At 40.8% G+C, this 15,946-nt stretch overlaps 1 protein-coding gene across 1 annotated transcript; it reads right to left on the bottom strand.

Moving 5' to 3' along the window:
- Positions 1–2,682: 2,682 nt before the first annotated feature.
- NUP43 (nucleoporin 43) lies at positions 2,683–14,533 on the bottom strand. The gene is made up of 8 exons (XM_058169773.1): positions 14,370–14,533; positions 13,069–13,191; positions 9,575–9,652; positions 8,294–8,462; positions 7,261–7,396; positions 6,462–6,613; positions 4,031–4,153; positions 2,683–3,102 (listed from the first exon to the last, which is right to left on the bottom strand). The coding sequence occupies exons 1-8, from the start codon at positions 14,487–14,489 to the stop codon at positions 2,888–2,890; spliced, it is 1,116 nt and encodes a 371-aa protein (XP_058025756.1). The 5' UTR covers positions 14,490–14,533; the 3' UTR covers positions 2,683–2,887.
- Positions 14,534–15,946: the final 1,413 nt, after the last annotated feature.

Here is a 15,946-nt window from a genome sequence, read left to right as displayed (position 1 = left end):
GAATCCGGGTTCTCTTGGCGAGGGGTTCGTTCTTCCTCTCTTCAGGAGGACGCCGGCCTTGCAGGTTTTCCTTGCCCCTTTGAGGCGCTTCGTGGGAGAGGCGAGTCTGCACGGTCGGACGGAAAAGGGCTCCGGGAATAGCCGTTTTAAGAAAGCTTTGCCAAATGCGGAGAAAGGCTAGGCTTGCACTTCGGCTCAATGCGATAAACGCGGCGTGTATGGTCTCTCGCATCGGTACTGCGTCCTTATCTCGTCCTCTGGCTAAGGAAACCTACCACGCCTCAGGACAATGTGCAGCGCGTGGTCCAAAAAAAAAGAAAAGGCGAGGGGAAACGGCCTTTCTTTCCTTGTTGCTTTTCACCGTGTTGTAAAGTAGGTCTTTTAAATCAGGGGTCTCCAACCTTGTCAACTTTAAGACTTGTGGACTTCAACTCCCAGAGTCCTGGGAGTTGAAGTCTGGGAACTCTGGGAGTTGAAGTCCACAAGTCTTAAAGTTGATAAGGTTGGAGACCCGTTTTAAATGTCCAGATGGGACTGCCGGCGTGTATGCGTCAGGGGAATAAGCGAAGAGGGACCGGAGGTTGGACTTTGCTTATCGTGGTTAAGCTTGGGTGAAGTTGGCTGATCGTTACGTTGAAATTTACTGAAATTTACTGAATCTGCACTAGTATTAATCGTTTCATAGTTCCCATCACCAATCTCTTTCCACTTATGACTGTATGACTATAACTTGTTGCTGGCAATCCTTATGATTTATATTGATATATTGATCATCAATTGTGTTGTAAATGTTGTACCTTGATGAACGTATCTTTTCTTTTATGTACACTGAGAGCATATGCACCAAGACAAATTCCTTGTGTGTCCAATCACACTTGGCCAATAAAAATAAATAAATTCTATTCTAAATGAGGCAGATTTACTGTTTGGGCCAAGCATGGCTAGCTCCAAGAACCTTCCCATTATATATTTATATATATATATACATATATTGTCTTGGCGACGTTTCGACGAAGTCTCATTCGTCATGTTCAGGCTTCAGCTTCGTGCTTCTGGGAGCAATGTGTGATTGCAGCTGTTTCTTCCTTTTTAACTGCTAGTGAGGGTTTGAACTGATTGGGTGGGAGCTTGGCTGCGCTCTGATTGGATGGGGGTATTAATATATATATTAAGGGGCGTGCATAAGAGCACAAAAGTGCCTACGGTTCCTGTCCTATTGTTCCCTTCATCATATCAAATTGATATAGTTGATGCATATTTTTTTATACATATATGTATATTTTCTTCAAAATGTTTATCTATGACAATTGTTTGTGTATACTGTGTGACAAAAAGAAATAAAATATCTATCTATCTATCTATCCTGGGGCATATTTGTCCTTCGAATTCATCCCAAAGGTTTCAACAAGGAAATTCACAATTTAGATCCAGGCCAGGCTTTTGTGTGTGTGCCTGCAGTATATTTTTAAGGAATCTTCCCCTTTCCCTCTTAAGTGTACCGTGTTTCCCCAAAAATAAGACCATCTTATATTTTTTTAAACCCCGAAATAAGCGCTTGGCCTTATTTTCGAGGTTTTATTATTTTGGGCCATGTGGAACAAAATGGGGCTTCTCTTGCCCTGTTACCTGATTTCCAGCTCTGCGTTTAAATATTTTTGGGGAGGGCTTATTTTTGGGGGGAGGCTTATTTTAGCGCATGTGCTCAAAAGCCCAATTGGACTTATTATCAGGGGATGTCTTATTTTCGGGGAAACAGGGTACCTCTTTCACTCCTAGAGGGAAACTCTCCATTACTCCCCAAAGCATGCCTGTATCTATAAGCAATCCTTGGCTTATGTCCATTCGAAGTTACAGTGACACTGAAAAAGATGATCTTGCAACTGGTCCTTGCAAAGTTTATTTTATTAATCAAATTTATAATACCCATCTCACAGAAAGCAGCTTTTGATGGCACATACAAGTTCTGACTATTGCAGCATTTCCATGATCACATGAACTTGGGTGCCTGACTTGTGAATGTTACAGTGAGCCATAGTTACATAATTGTCATTTATGATCTTACTTGCCAGTTTCCCACAAGCAAAGTCAATGGGGGAAGCTGGCAGAGAAGCTTTCAGGTCACCCCAGTAAGTCATTCTTGTTGCTTTTTTTTCCTAAGGAAGCTGCTATGAAGTATAAGACACTGAGTTTGCATTCTGTAGCAAGCAATCCTCCATTGAGTGTAACTGCAGCAACCTGTGTGCAGCCACTGCCAACCTTCCCCTGGCCCACCTGTGATGTCTGCTGGTCCACTATGGTCCATAGCACCTAGATGCAACACCAAATGCACCCACAGTACTTCCCACCTGTTCCCATTTAACAACCCACACAGTCCTGGGGTTATGATAACCAAGACTATCATCAGTAAGCAATGCTGCCACATAATGTTATACTTTACAATTACATTGCTTAGTGACAGCAATTTCAGTCCAATTGCTATTGTAAGTGGAGGGCTATCAGTATACAGCACAATGAAAGAGAACCATGACAATTGAATAAGGGTTTTTTGGGGGGGCTTAAATTTATTCAAGTATCAGTGACAAATATCTCAAATAAAAACGCATTAAGCGTCACCAAAAAAATCCCAAGGAAACACTTCAAAAATAAAGACAATGTAATTACATAATTACAATAAACAATGCATAAATGGAAATATTTTTAATATAAACATAGTACTGTTGAAGAACTACAGAAATGTACTGTTAAAAAGCTTAAACTAACATGAATTATGTTCAGTTGTATTCCAAATTATCACACTAGTTTAACTATGATTCTAGTGAATGTTATAGATTACACTTTTTAGAAAAAGAATTTAAATTTACAGAACATTGTTTTGGGAAAAATAAGGCTATACAAAGAGATCCTTCTTAACATAAATAGATTCTGTGTCAGTTCCATACACAAGAAATGATCCTAACACATCTAAACTGTTTATTGATAAAGTTGAATTTGAACTTAAATTTGTAATCTCAATGCGATCTTTAGTAGGATCATTGTTCAACCATGCACTAATTATGGACTGATTAGCTGTAGAATGAGGTAGAAATGAAGTATTTCTTCCGCCTAAAATAAAATACAGGAATATTTTTTGTTATCTTCAGGTAAAAAATGATAATTATTTAAATGTAAGGCAAATATCAACATAAAATATACATTATATTATTAAAGAACTTAGGTTTGCCATTTATTAAAAAATAGTTTACATTTTGCTGCTCTAGAATAATTTTAATCACGTTTGCTGTCTTTTCAAGTTAGGCTATTATTAAAACTATGTAGATATCTGGAATTGAAGGCTAAAATAGCACTAGCAATATCACTTTAGTTTTATATACCACTACATAGCGCTTTATAGCACTCTCTGGTTGGTTTATAATGTCAGCTATTGTTCCTAACAATATGGGTCCCCATTTTATTCACCTTGGAAAGATGGAAGGCTGAGTCAACCTTGAGCCCTGTCAGGATTGAACTCCAGGCTATGGGCAGAATTTGCCTGCAATACTACATTTAACTACTGCATTGCCAGGGCTACTTGCAAAATGTGGGTGTACATATAGCAAGTGGGTATGCATATACTATTTTCAAGCAGCAGCAGCTTAGTTTGCGCAATTGGTGCACAATTGCAGGAAAAGATACATAAAATGTTCGCAATAGATGCAAATTTCAAACATTTGCCCTTTGAATCTGAATTTCTACAATTTCTGCGCACAAAATGCACAGCCATAGTATTTACTAATCTAAAAGCAATTATTCTAATATTTATATGCATTTCTTCTATTCTCCACTTGCAGAAATCTGTAGTGGTGAATGTGGGCAGCATAGAAAAATACTATACAATACATGAAAGCATTTTACATTATAAATACAACAGATGTTTAAGTTAACGATAGCAATACTGGCCAACAATGGACCCAGAAAAGTTGCTATTTCTATGCTAGTCTGCAAGCAGCATGAAATATTTATTTGGTTAATCCAAAATTTGGGTAAATCTTACTTGTATGAAGAAAAGATTTTCTTTCAGTCACATCAGAGGAAGCATCCCAATGCCACAGAGATCCATCTTCTGAACAAGTGAACAAATGATCAGGATTGGAAGGATGAAAGTGTACTTCCCATACTGTAAAAGTAAATACATGCCAAATATAATATGCAAAGGTAGAACATTTTTAAAAAGTTATTTACATTTCAACATTATGGTAGCAAATGTTTAAAAGTAATTTTATACAGAAAGGTGAACTAGCAATAGATAAAAGAAACACCCAAGAAGTTATTCTATTAGCATATTTCTATATTCTATGTTAGCATAGGACATCTTGGAATTGTTTAATGCTTATATTACTTCTTTCTTAAGAGTCCTATAGACCAGCAGTCCCTAACTTTTCTGGCACAAGGGATTGGTTTTGGAAGAAAAATTGGCTTCCACAGATTGGGGGGGTATGATTTCATGCACAACCTAGGTGCAAATGCGCAGATGAAACTTCGCTTGCTCACCCACTGCTTGTTCCTAACAAGCCACGGACCGGTACTGATCTGCAGCCAGGGAGTTGGGGAACCCCTGCTTTAGATTAAGAATAATAATCACTTCTAAATATGGTACTGATCGTTTGGTTTATTCCTTAGCAGATTGTTAAATAAACCACATTTAAATGGGTTTAAACAAACCAGGACTCAGGTCAGTATGCCAACTAAATCAGTATTTTTTGACAACCTTTGAATTAAAATTCTAAATAAACCATCAAAGCACATTTGTGAACCTAGCCATAATCAGATTAAATCTGGAATCCCAATTCTTTGCCTTTTTTCTGACTTTTTCATCCAGTGGATTCTGCCCAGTATATACACTTGAGCTTTTCAAGAAACAACAGAAACAGCACTGGTTGCACTAGTGGGGAGAGAATAACAAGAGTGGGATGGGGTAGTGCAACTATCCTTGCTCTTCTTAATCATGCTCCATAGTAAAAAGGACACCATGGTCCATCGCTAAACCCTGGCAAGACAGAATAACTTGGGTGCAAGAAGCTTCAAGATCTGGGACTTTGACATCTTTAATTCATCTTTAGTAATACCCCAGATAGACCGTTTGAAACTTGGGGGTTGTTGTGACTGCAGTCCCCGAACCTGGCCCCATGCCCGAAAGTGACTCAGAAAGTGAGGGGGAAGGGTCGGTAAGGCTTATCTCGGGAGCACTGATTCCTTTGGCTCAGCTCCAGGAGCCAGAACCAGACCAGTTGGAGGACGTAATGAGGCCGTCATCCCCTGATTCCTCCCTTTCCCAGGCTATGCCTTCAGACCTAGCTGATAATAATAATCAAGCTTGGCTTGACCAAGAAAATCAGAAAATTAGAGAGGCGGCGTCATCAAAAGGAAGGAGCTTTGGGACTGCTCTCACTCCACAGGAAGCAAAAGTTTAGCTGAACCGTTTCAAAAAGAGCTGAAAGTCTTGCTACGTGAGTCATTTGTTTGAACTTTGGCAGGCAGCTGCGATTTCTCTGCCAGGACTGATAAGAGCTGTGAATCCACTGGCTGAAGGCCAATTCGTGGGTCTGAAGTGGGGAAGGGGACAGAACAGGGTTCTCCTGGACTCACGAGTCCTGTTCGAACAGCAGATGGCAATCACAGCCTTTGTTCAACTTTGTTGTGGACTTTCCTGGATCATGAGTTTCTGCACTCAATCACTGAAGCCCTGATATCTAACTCTTGGACTACTGCAATGTGCTTCACATCGGGGTACTCTTGAAGAACATTCTGAAGCTTTAACCTGTGCAAACTGCAATAGCATGGGCAGTCTTTGTGGCCCCTAGAGTGGCCCATGTTACACCATTGTTTGTGAACTGCACTGATTGTGTTTGCTCCCAGGTGCGATACAAGGAATGGGCTGTTAACTTTAAACCATGCCCTGCATGGCATGGGTCCAAGTTACTCAAGAAGCCATCTCACCCCAGTGTGACAAACCCACCCCACCCATGTCAGCAGAGGAGGCATGCTATTGGTCCTGTCTGTTAAGGATTTCTGGCTGGCAGAGTCCAGAAGAGCCTTCTTTGCTATAGCACCAGGTCTTTGGAATATCTTGCCCCAAGTCTATATTCACCCTTTTAACCTTCTGCAAGAGCTTGAAAATAGAGCTCTGCCAGTTGGCCTGGGCTCCAATGAACTAAAAGTAGATCCCACCTACCCAGTGTGCATCCTGCTCACTCCCCTTCCATCTTTTAATCATAATTTTGTATTCTTTGTGTGTGTGTGTATGCACACAAACACACAGTTTTACTGCTTTTAATGTAAGCTTCTCCAAAGTTGCCTTGTGGTGAGAAGGGCGGTAAACAAGATATTTTTTTCAAGCACTGGTGATGTGTCAATGTAATGAAAGTTTGTTTCCCTAGTTATTACTACTGCATTAGAATTGTGATCCTGTTTGTTTAGGCACTTACATTCTGCTTGATGAGCATTTAGTAAGGAAACTGGCATGCTGCCTTGTCTTACATCCCAAATACTCAACATTCCATCTTGACTACCTGTAGCAACAATATGTTGTTGATTGGGATGCCTATCAACACAATGTAGTGGTACTCTTTCCCCTGTCCTGCATAGAAAAAAAAACATTAAGAAATCACAAAGGTCAAACACTATTTAAAATCCTGGAAGTATATACAAACTGTCATGCCCTCAAAATTTCTGCTGAAAAGTATCGGGCTGCCACATTTTGGCAGAAATAAAACCAGAAGATTTTGGTTGTTTTAGCTGAAGTAAAATCCAGAAGGATACCAGAGTAGTTTTAAACAGGCAAAGTTGGTCTGTACCACCTTTCCCCCTTGAGAGCTTTCAATCTGGCATATCTCCAGCCTGTAGGTTTTTCCAATGTTTTTCTCTGCTCTTGTCTCCTGTGCTGCCACTGGTGTGGTCTGTATCCCTTTTACTTATTGTGACAACAAGGAACAGGCTTGCAGTATATGCCTGATCTGCCTGACTCTTACCAGCATTTTCCTTTCTCTCCTTCACTTCTCCATAGCCAAATCTGACGTCCTTGTCTTTTTCTCACTCTCATCTAAATAAGCGTTACCCAGATTAAAACAGTCTTATTTCATTTTGCATCTGAAACAAAACATCCACATATTTCAGTTTAAATAGGCTGCCTAATATCAACTGTGCAGGCATTTTGCACATCGTATAACCCTATCGTATAACTATTTGGCTTCATCAGAGCTTTTTATATGAAAGCAAAATGCTTACAATGAAAATATTTGTGAAGGTTCATTTCCTTGTTGCCTGAAGTCCCATATTTTTAGCTGACCAATGGAATTGACTGTCAGAATCTCTGTTGTACGAAGTCGAGTCACTGCTTGGAGTGTACTGCTATCAGCGTTATCTATAGAAATTAAAAGAAACATTCATATTTAACAATGCTTCTTTCAAAAATCATCAAGATTTGGTGACACAGCCATATTATAGAATGAAATTGCTTAGCAAGCACAGCATTGTGACATATTGTCTCAAAATTTGAGCACTATCTGCATTTCTCGTGTATCAACTCTACATGTGAATTTTAATGTAACAAAGGATTCAGGTACAAATCAATTGCTGTAAACTAAGAGCAAACACTTTAAAGTGTACATTACATAGCACTCTTTCCAATAAATCACAACATTAAAATGACTGCTCAGTTGAGAAAACAAAATTTCAGCATACTGGAAATATTAGCTTTACAACGCCAATAAGGGCAATTCAAAATTTTAAAGTATTTGTATATTCTTTTCATATAATCTTTGTCAATGCAACTATACAGTATTCTTTAGCATGAAAATTTGGGATACAGTATTGACTGTCCAATCAGAATGTAATTCTGAAAAATTGAAAGCTACCTTCCACAGGAAAATATTTCCCCTTATGCATAGGACACCCTACTGAGTGGATTTAGAATATGGTGGGCACCCAGTACAGAATTATTTAAAATTTAGGTGGAAGCAGCTACCACAGTTGAAATTTTATTCATGAAAGCTGTTGTCATCTAATTTTCTTGGGAATGTGCCACAAATCATTCCATTTAGTAAAGTCCCCTAGTATTTTAAAATGTGATGATAATTGTTATCCCTATAAAATGATTCTGGTTTCCAAATTTATACAGTGAAAATTGAATTCCTGCTAAAAGAGGAAGATATGTAGACAAACTAATACTTTCTCTATTTTAAGCCATTTGGAAAAACCTGTAAGATATGCAATATGCTGGCATATATTTACGCCTTCATTATTAGATTTATCTGCCTACCTATAGTACGTACAGCTTCCTTACGGTCAGTGGTGAACATATTTATCCTACCATCTTCTCCAATACTAAAAATTTCAGGGCTATTGCAAATGATCCCAGTGCATGAGGCACTTCCCCAGGAGTGATCATAATAATGTGCTTGTTCCCATTTCTGATTTATGGAAAGAGTCTAAAATATAAGAAAAAAGAATCAAACTACTCATTAATTGCACAAAAAGTTCAATTACAAGGTTGCTTCAAGCAAAGTACTACTTCAGACTAGACTTAAGACAGTAATGTATTATATACAAATTACTGGTAATATAAAATTATGCAATATTTGAAATAATAGAATATAAGATTCATAAAAATACAATCTGTATATTATATGAAAAATAATAGATATGGGAAATTTATTGCATTTTCACAACTACAATAATGGTTTTCACTGTGTAGCTCTAATTATTCTGCTTGGGTCAATAAACTTATACAAATCCAGAATTCCCTTTTTCTAATAACTATTTCACACTGTGTACTTAAGACTTGGATTTACAGGTATATTGTGAAAATATCTTGGCAAGCTACTATCATTAATGTGTTGCACAATTCAATTCTAGATACCTGCAAGTGCACTTTGAAATCCCAAGGCAATGGACAAGACAAAGAACTAAAAAAACCCACAAAGCACACACACAAAATACTGTAAAACAATTAACTGTAATTCACTTTCTATCAGTGGTAGAAAATTTGTCTATGTAGTCAACTCAAGAGTCTTACCTTTGCTGGCAAAGTCTTTTGTTTACAATGGGACCAACTGTAAAACAGTTTATATTCGCCCTTGGTTTTTTAGAGTTGTATTAAGATCGCCCTATTAGAAATTTTATGTTTGTTTTATTCTTTAAGGATTCAGAACAAATTGGCTACGGATTTAAGTAAATAAATCTTTTATGCAGCAAATTTCAAAGACGGGAAAACTTTATTTTAGAAAAAAATAGCTCCACGGCCATGTACAATATAATAATAAAACCAGACTACCCATTGTTTTGAGACAGAAATTCAGCTTTGCTTCCATAAGGCTTTAGATGAACTAATGAATTGCAAAATAAATAATGAATATACAAAATAAAGCTGTGAAAGACAGGATTTCTTAATATTTTTTGAACAAAGTATTTTGCCAAAGAGGCCAAGGAGGAAAGAGCGAGATTTCACAGTTCAGATAGTGCTTATCTAGTTTTAATTCAATTTTTTTTATATAGGTAGCCTTTGTGCCATTATCTGATAATGAAAACAAATACCATTTACCTGATTATTTTGATGATGCCGGAAAATGGCCACACTCCCAGTAGATGAAGCAGCAACAATTCTCTCCTGATCCAAAAACTAGGGGGCAAAATTTAACATGTTAACACAATAAATGATTTCATCTTTAGTGAAAAAACATTTAGCATGGTAATACATGTTTGTATTTTTATGTGGGAGTGTATATATTACCGTATATACTCGAGTATAAGCCGAGTTTTTCAGCACGTTTTTTGTGCTGAAAAGCGCCCCCTCGGCTTATACTCGAGTCTACGTCTTCGGGAACCCCGCACAGGAGGGGGTACCGAACGGACTCCCATGGGAGGGATGGGGAGCGGGCCCGCCGAGGTCTCGCGGGATTTGTCGCCCCCAGGCCGGCCCCCATTCCCGTGTCTGGTGGGCGGACGGTGCAAACTTGGCGGGCTGTGCATTGGCGCGGGGAAGCCCTGGTGGTGCAGTGAGAGGGCTGGGCAGGGGAGCCGCCAGCCTTCTCGGCTGAGGAGGAGGTTTCCCCAACCCTGAGCTGCCGCGAGCCACCCAAAGGCCAGAAGAAAGGTCATTCCATCGAGTAATGGGCGGCTCCTTCCTCTCCGCCTTACCCATGCTGTGCGAGCCCGGCTGGGCTGCAACACCGCCGCCGCTCCTTCCTCAGCCTCCCGGGCCTCGCGCTCTAGCAGCCGCCAAGCTCAGGCGGACTCGGCAGCTCCCCATCAGCACTCGCGGCGCGATTCGGGCAGGAGGAGTCGGGCTCGCTCTGTGGCGGTGGCGCCGCCGCCACCGCCACGGAGCGAGCCCGACCTCCTGCCCGAATCGCGCCGCAAGTGCTGATGGGAGCTGCCGAGTCCGCCTGAGCTTGGCGGCTGCTAGAGCGCGAGCCCCGGAGGCTGAGGAAGGAGCGGCGGCGGCGGGGTTGCAGCCCAGCCGGGCTCGCACAGCATGGGTAAGGCGGAGAGGAAGGAGCCGCCCATTACTCGATGGAATGACCTTTTCTTCTGGCCTTCTCCTGGGAAGGGCTGGATGGCTAGCCGGAAGGGTTGAATAAGCCAACCTCCTCCTCAGCCGAGAAGGACTGCACCGCCAGGGCTTCCCGCCAATGCATAGCCTGGCGGGAGTTACTGCGGCTCACCCGGCTCCCCGCCCCAACTGGTGGTGTCGGGGCAGCCGCTGCCGCTTAGCAAAAGGTCGCCGCCCAAAACTCCTCGCCTTCTCCTGGGAAGGGCTGGATGGCTAGCCGGAAGGGTTGAATAAGCCAACCTCCTCCTCCTCCCTCCTCTCCCCAAGCGAAAGAGCGTTTTCCCGTTGGAAGAGAGAGAGAGAGAGAAAGGAGGCCGTTCCTCCCTTCTTTCATTCTTTCTTCTCCTCCGTGCTTCAGAAGCTGGGCGTGTGCGCGCCTGTGTGCCCAGTCCCCTTCTCTTCCGGCGCTGGAAGAGAGAGAGAGAGAAAGGAGGGCCGCCTCCCTTCTTTCATTCTTTCTTCCTCCGTGCTTCAGAAGCTGGGCGTGTGCGCCTGTGTGCCCTAGTCCCTTCTCTTCCGGCGCTGGAAGAGAGAGAGAGAGAGAGAAAGGAGGGCCGCCTCCCTTCTTTCATTCTTTCTTCTCCTCCGTGCTTCAGAAGCTGGGTGTGTGTGTGTGCGCCTGTGTGCCCAGTCCCCTTCTCTTCCGGCGCTGGAAGAGAGAGAGAGAAAGGAGGGCCGTTCCTCCCTTCTTTCATTCTTTCTTCTCCTCCGTGCTTCAGAAGCTGGGTGTGTGTGCGCGCCTGTGTGCCTAGTCCCTTCTCTTCCGGCGCTGAAGAGAGAGAGAGAGAAAGGAGGGCCGCCTCCTTCTTTCATTCTTTCTTCTCCCCGTGCTTCACCGTGCTGGGCGACCTGGAGCAGCTGCTCTTCAGCCAGATGCTCGGTGAGTCAGCCCGTCCCTTCCTTCCGTGGGGTCTGCCTTGCTGGTGAAGGTTATTGGGGCTTTTGAGCAAGGGAGGAGGAACGCGAGCACCGCCTTTCGCTGGCATTCCGGGATTTCCTTTGTTTAGAGCTGGGAATCCTCCTTCCCCTTTGCACTCCTCCCTCCCTCCTCTCTCTCTCTCTCTCTCACACACACACACACACACACAGACTTCTAAAGTCGACACACAATGCTAAGCAAACACAGCAGTGGGTCAAGGGTGAAGGGCTAGGAACCTGGCAGGTGAAAGGTTGAGCGACATGAAAGGCAAAGACCACAATTGTTTTAAGAAAGAAGCTTTAGCAGGAGGGGGATGGAGGGTGTTTTAAGTTTTGGCAAACAGCCAGGCCAACTGTATTGGAGAAGGTCACACAACTGGCCTTAACATTTTAGCTGCTGTCTTTTCCTCACACTTGGGTTTAATGATATTAGAGATCCTTATTGCCCTGCCAAAAAAAAAAAAAGAGCCACCCCAACGCCTATGAAAATTAACCTTCTGCCAAGAGACACTGTGCAGGGTATTTTCACTATTGGTGTGCATACAGGCTTAGATTTGTGCTGGGTTCTTAGTGCTTAGAGCACTGACCTTCAGAGGCACCCTGGTCCCTTGGAAGCTAAAGGAGGACTCATTTTCATGCTTGCAGTTGTATTGTCAATTTCTGTGAGACAATGTTGTTGAAGTAACTCACTCACTCATTCATTCATTCATTCATTCCTTGTGTGTCCAATCACACTTAGCCAATAAAAATTTATTCTATTCTATTCTATTCATTCATTCATTCATTTTATTTTGTCAAATACATATTAAATAATTATATAAATATAAGCATGAATTGAATACATAAAAGGAATACAACTAAAGGGAACATTAGGACAGGGACGGTAGGCACGCTGGTGCTCTTATGCACGCCTTACAGACCTCTTAGGAATGGGGTGAGGTCAATACTAGATAGTCTTTGGTTAAGGCTTTGGGGATTTTGGGAAGAGACCAGAGTCAGGTAGCACATTCCAGGCATTAACAACTCTGTTATTGAAGTCACATTTTCTGCAATCTAGATTGAGAGGTTCACTTTAAGTTTGAATCTATTGTGTTCTCGTGTATTGTTGTGGTTGAAGCTGAAGTAGTCATTGATAGGAAGTACATTGTAGCAGATAATTTTATGAGCTATGCTCAGGTCATACCAAAGGCAGCGTAGTTCTAAATTTTCTAAAGCTGGGAATCCTCCTTCCCCCTTTTGCACTTTTATTGTTTTTCGTTCAAATAAATATTCATGTTATTTTACTTGGCTCTATCTTTATTTTTTACATTGACCAGTAGCTGCCTCATTTCCCACCCTCGGCTTATACTCGAGTCAATAGTTTTTCCCAGTTTTTTGTGGTAAAATTAGGTGCCTCGGCTTATATTCGGATCGGCTTATACTCGAGTATATACGGTAATTATAATGGCAAAAAAGAATTTGGAAACCTGCTTCCGTTAAGTATGGAACAATAATATCTTGAATCTTCTAAAGCAAAGATAATGCATGTTTTGAGGCCTCTTAAAAAGTACTTAAACAATTTTTACCTGCATATCCATAACATCACCACTATGTTGGATATCACAAAGCAAATGTGGTTCTCCATGATATTCACCGTTTGGGACCAAGCCTGCAAAATCTCCAACAGACCAAATGGAAATCTTGTTTTCCTGTAAAATTATAAGAAATATATATTCTTGTACAATGTTAATGAAACAATATGTATTCATCATTTACCAAATTATTATTTTGTAATTTATTAGATTTATATACTTTTTATACAGGAGCTCAAGATATCCTATTTTTCTTCCTATTTTTTATTTTATTCATAACATCAATCCAGGGAAGTAAGTTGGGCTGAGAGAAAGGAAGACAGTACCAAAGCCACCAAGTGAGTTTCTGTGGCTGTAGGTACTATCAGAAAATAGTAGCTACAATATCAACAGTATCACTACCATGACATCCATTTCTATGTATAGACTATGTCCAAAAGATGGTACTGAAGAAATGTCAGATGTAGAATTAATTTTATCAGACAAGACAGATAGCAGCTCCCCACTCGTAGTCCAATGCTTTAAGTACAGTGGCCTTGCTATTTTCTCATTTTCAAATAAACTATAAAAGTACCTAAGATAATGATGTATACAAAGTACTATATCTTTTATTGTATATTTAAATATATAATTACTGAAATGTTTTTTTATGTTGCACAGATTATCGATTAAGATGCTCTATAAACATTTTCACAAATCATATATGTAGCTCTGAAAAATGTCTTAATGCTACATTTACAAAGCAAAGGCAGATATTAATTTGTATTAATGCACTGTTCCATTATCTCCACTATAGAATAGAATAGAATAGAATAGAATTTTTTTATTGGCCAAGTGTGATTGGACACACAAGGAATTTGTCTTTATATATTATATATACAGTATATAATGGGAGTAATTTAATTCAGTTGACAATTTTTGAACCCTGAGGCAAAATTTAAAAAGAACGCAATAGCATTTAAGCTTAAAATTACTAAGCATCCTTAATTCTTAGCCACGTGGTGTTTCGCTAAAGCAAAACAAAGGGGTCGATTCACCGACGACAAAAACAGGACTGCACAAACTAATAGGGATTAGCTTTAGGATTAATTAAACTCTCAACCACTATGGGGAAGTCACGACCATGGCTCAGGAAGACTCCACATCGAGAAAAGCAAACGCACCAAGTTTTCGCGAGCATGACAGTTGGAGGGCACCGAAGGCGACTGGGGGGAAAAAGTCGAAAAGATGGTTAGGGAGGAAAGTCGAAAGATCTGAGGAAGGAGGGATGCCGATCAGGCAGGCGTCCGAGTTACCTCATTATCCCACGAGCCGGTGGCGAAAATCTCGGGAGGCTGCAAGGCAGTGGCAGATACCGGCCGCCAGCGGGTTTTACTGATTTTCTGGGATACATACTTGCCCACTACGTCCTCCATATTCCGGGAGAGACACTCGCTCCCGCGCAGCAAGATCACGCCGCAGGCTTTCAAACCCACACTCTTGATTGGCTCGCAAACATCACGGGAGACGGCTTCCGAAGAAGGACAAAAAGCGCTGTACCTGTGCCTAAAGAACAGCCATCTCTGTAGGAATGAGAATTCCGATGCTATCGCGAGTAGGATGCCTCTTCCCTTGAATATCTAAGGCTTCTGCTTTCCGAAAGTATCGAACTGAGAGATTAAATATTTGTCTCAACGTGGGATGAGTGACATTCTGCACTATAGCTCACAACGTCGCTATGCACGAGTAAATCGAAAATATATAATATGGAAAAACCGACGTCTTTAAGCTATAGGTCCGGAACTAATGTATTAAGGAGTAAGCCTTACTGAATTGCACATGGTTTTACATCTATATAAAATGTGCACAGCTCTGCATTGCATGATTGGAGCCTACAATAAATACATTCGGTAGTAAATGCATTTTCTAACCTGGCAGAATGGCGACCACAGCGCCCAGAATTTCTAAATAACAGATTTAAATGCCTGGATGAGAATTTTGGGAATTTAAGTCTCAGTACAGTGGTGCAGATCTTAAGCGAATCGGCTTGAAGAAGACAACAGGAGCCTCACTGAATTTAATAATACTTGTTGCTGAATCAAGCAGACATGCTTCTGCTGATTAAACCAGTTCAATATTTTCCTTTTTAAAAGATATACTGTAATCTCCCTCAAGTCTAGCTCAGTTTCTGGAGAAATCATGAACATATTCAAAAACAGTGCCAGGTTATTTTTGAAACTCTTGTTTTTCCCATTTAGCTTTCAGTTTCTAGGGATGTACACCTGGCTGGCTTTGCCTGATTTCAAAAAGATAAGCAGGGTTGAACCTGGTTAATAATTGAAGGGGAACCCATTGGGGAATCTCAGTACTGTATATTTAATAGGAAAATGTTAAAAATTATCTCAAAAGCAACAATAACAATTTCCATACTACTGCTAAGAAAATTACAATGACATATCAATGAAATTATAGGAGCTGAGTTTAACGCAAGAGAAACTTTTCCAAAGGTAAACAGTTATATAACAGTTGCAGAATTCTGAAAGAATATGTTGTTATATATGCAATTTAATACTACAGCAGCATGAAGTAACACTGAAGACAAGTGCAGGTAGTCCTCAAGGTATGACCACAATTGAGCTACAAATGTTGCTAAGTGAGAAATTTGTTAAGTGAGTTTTGCTCTGTTTCACAATTTTTCTTGCCACGTTTGTTAAGTGAATCACTGCAGTTGTTAAATTAATAACATAGTTGTTAAGTGAATCTGCTTTCCCCATTGACTTTGCTTGTCAGAAGGCTGCAAAAGGGGATCACACGATTCTGGGACACTGAAACACTGTGAGACAGTTGCCAAGCATCTGAATGTAAATCACATGACCATGGGGATAATGCAGTG

The sequence above is a fragment of the Ahaetulla prasina genome, chromosome 1 (genome assembly GCF_028640845.1).
Source record: "Ahaetulla prasina isolate Xishuangbanna chromosome 1, ASM2864084v1, whole genome shotgun sequence".
In the NCBI taxonomy this organism is placed as follows: domain Eukaryota; kingdom Metazoa; phylum Chordata; class Lepidosauria; order Squamata; family Colubridae; genus Ahaetulla; species Ahaetulla prasina.
This window is presented reverse-complemented; position numbering and strand designations above follow the sequence as displayed.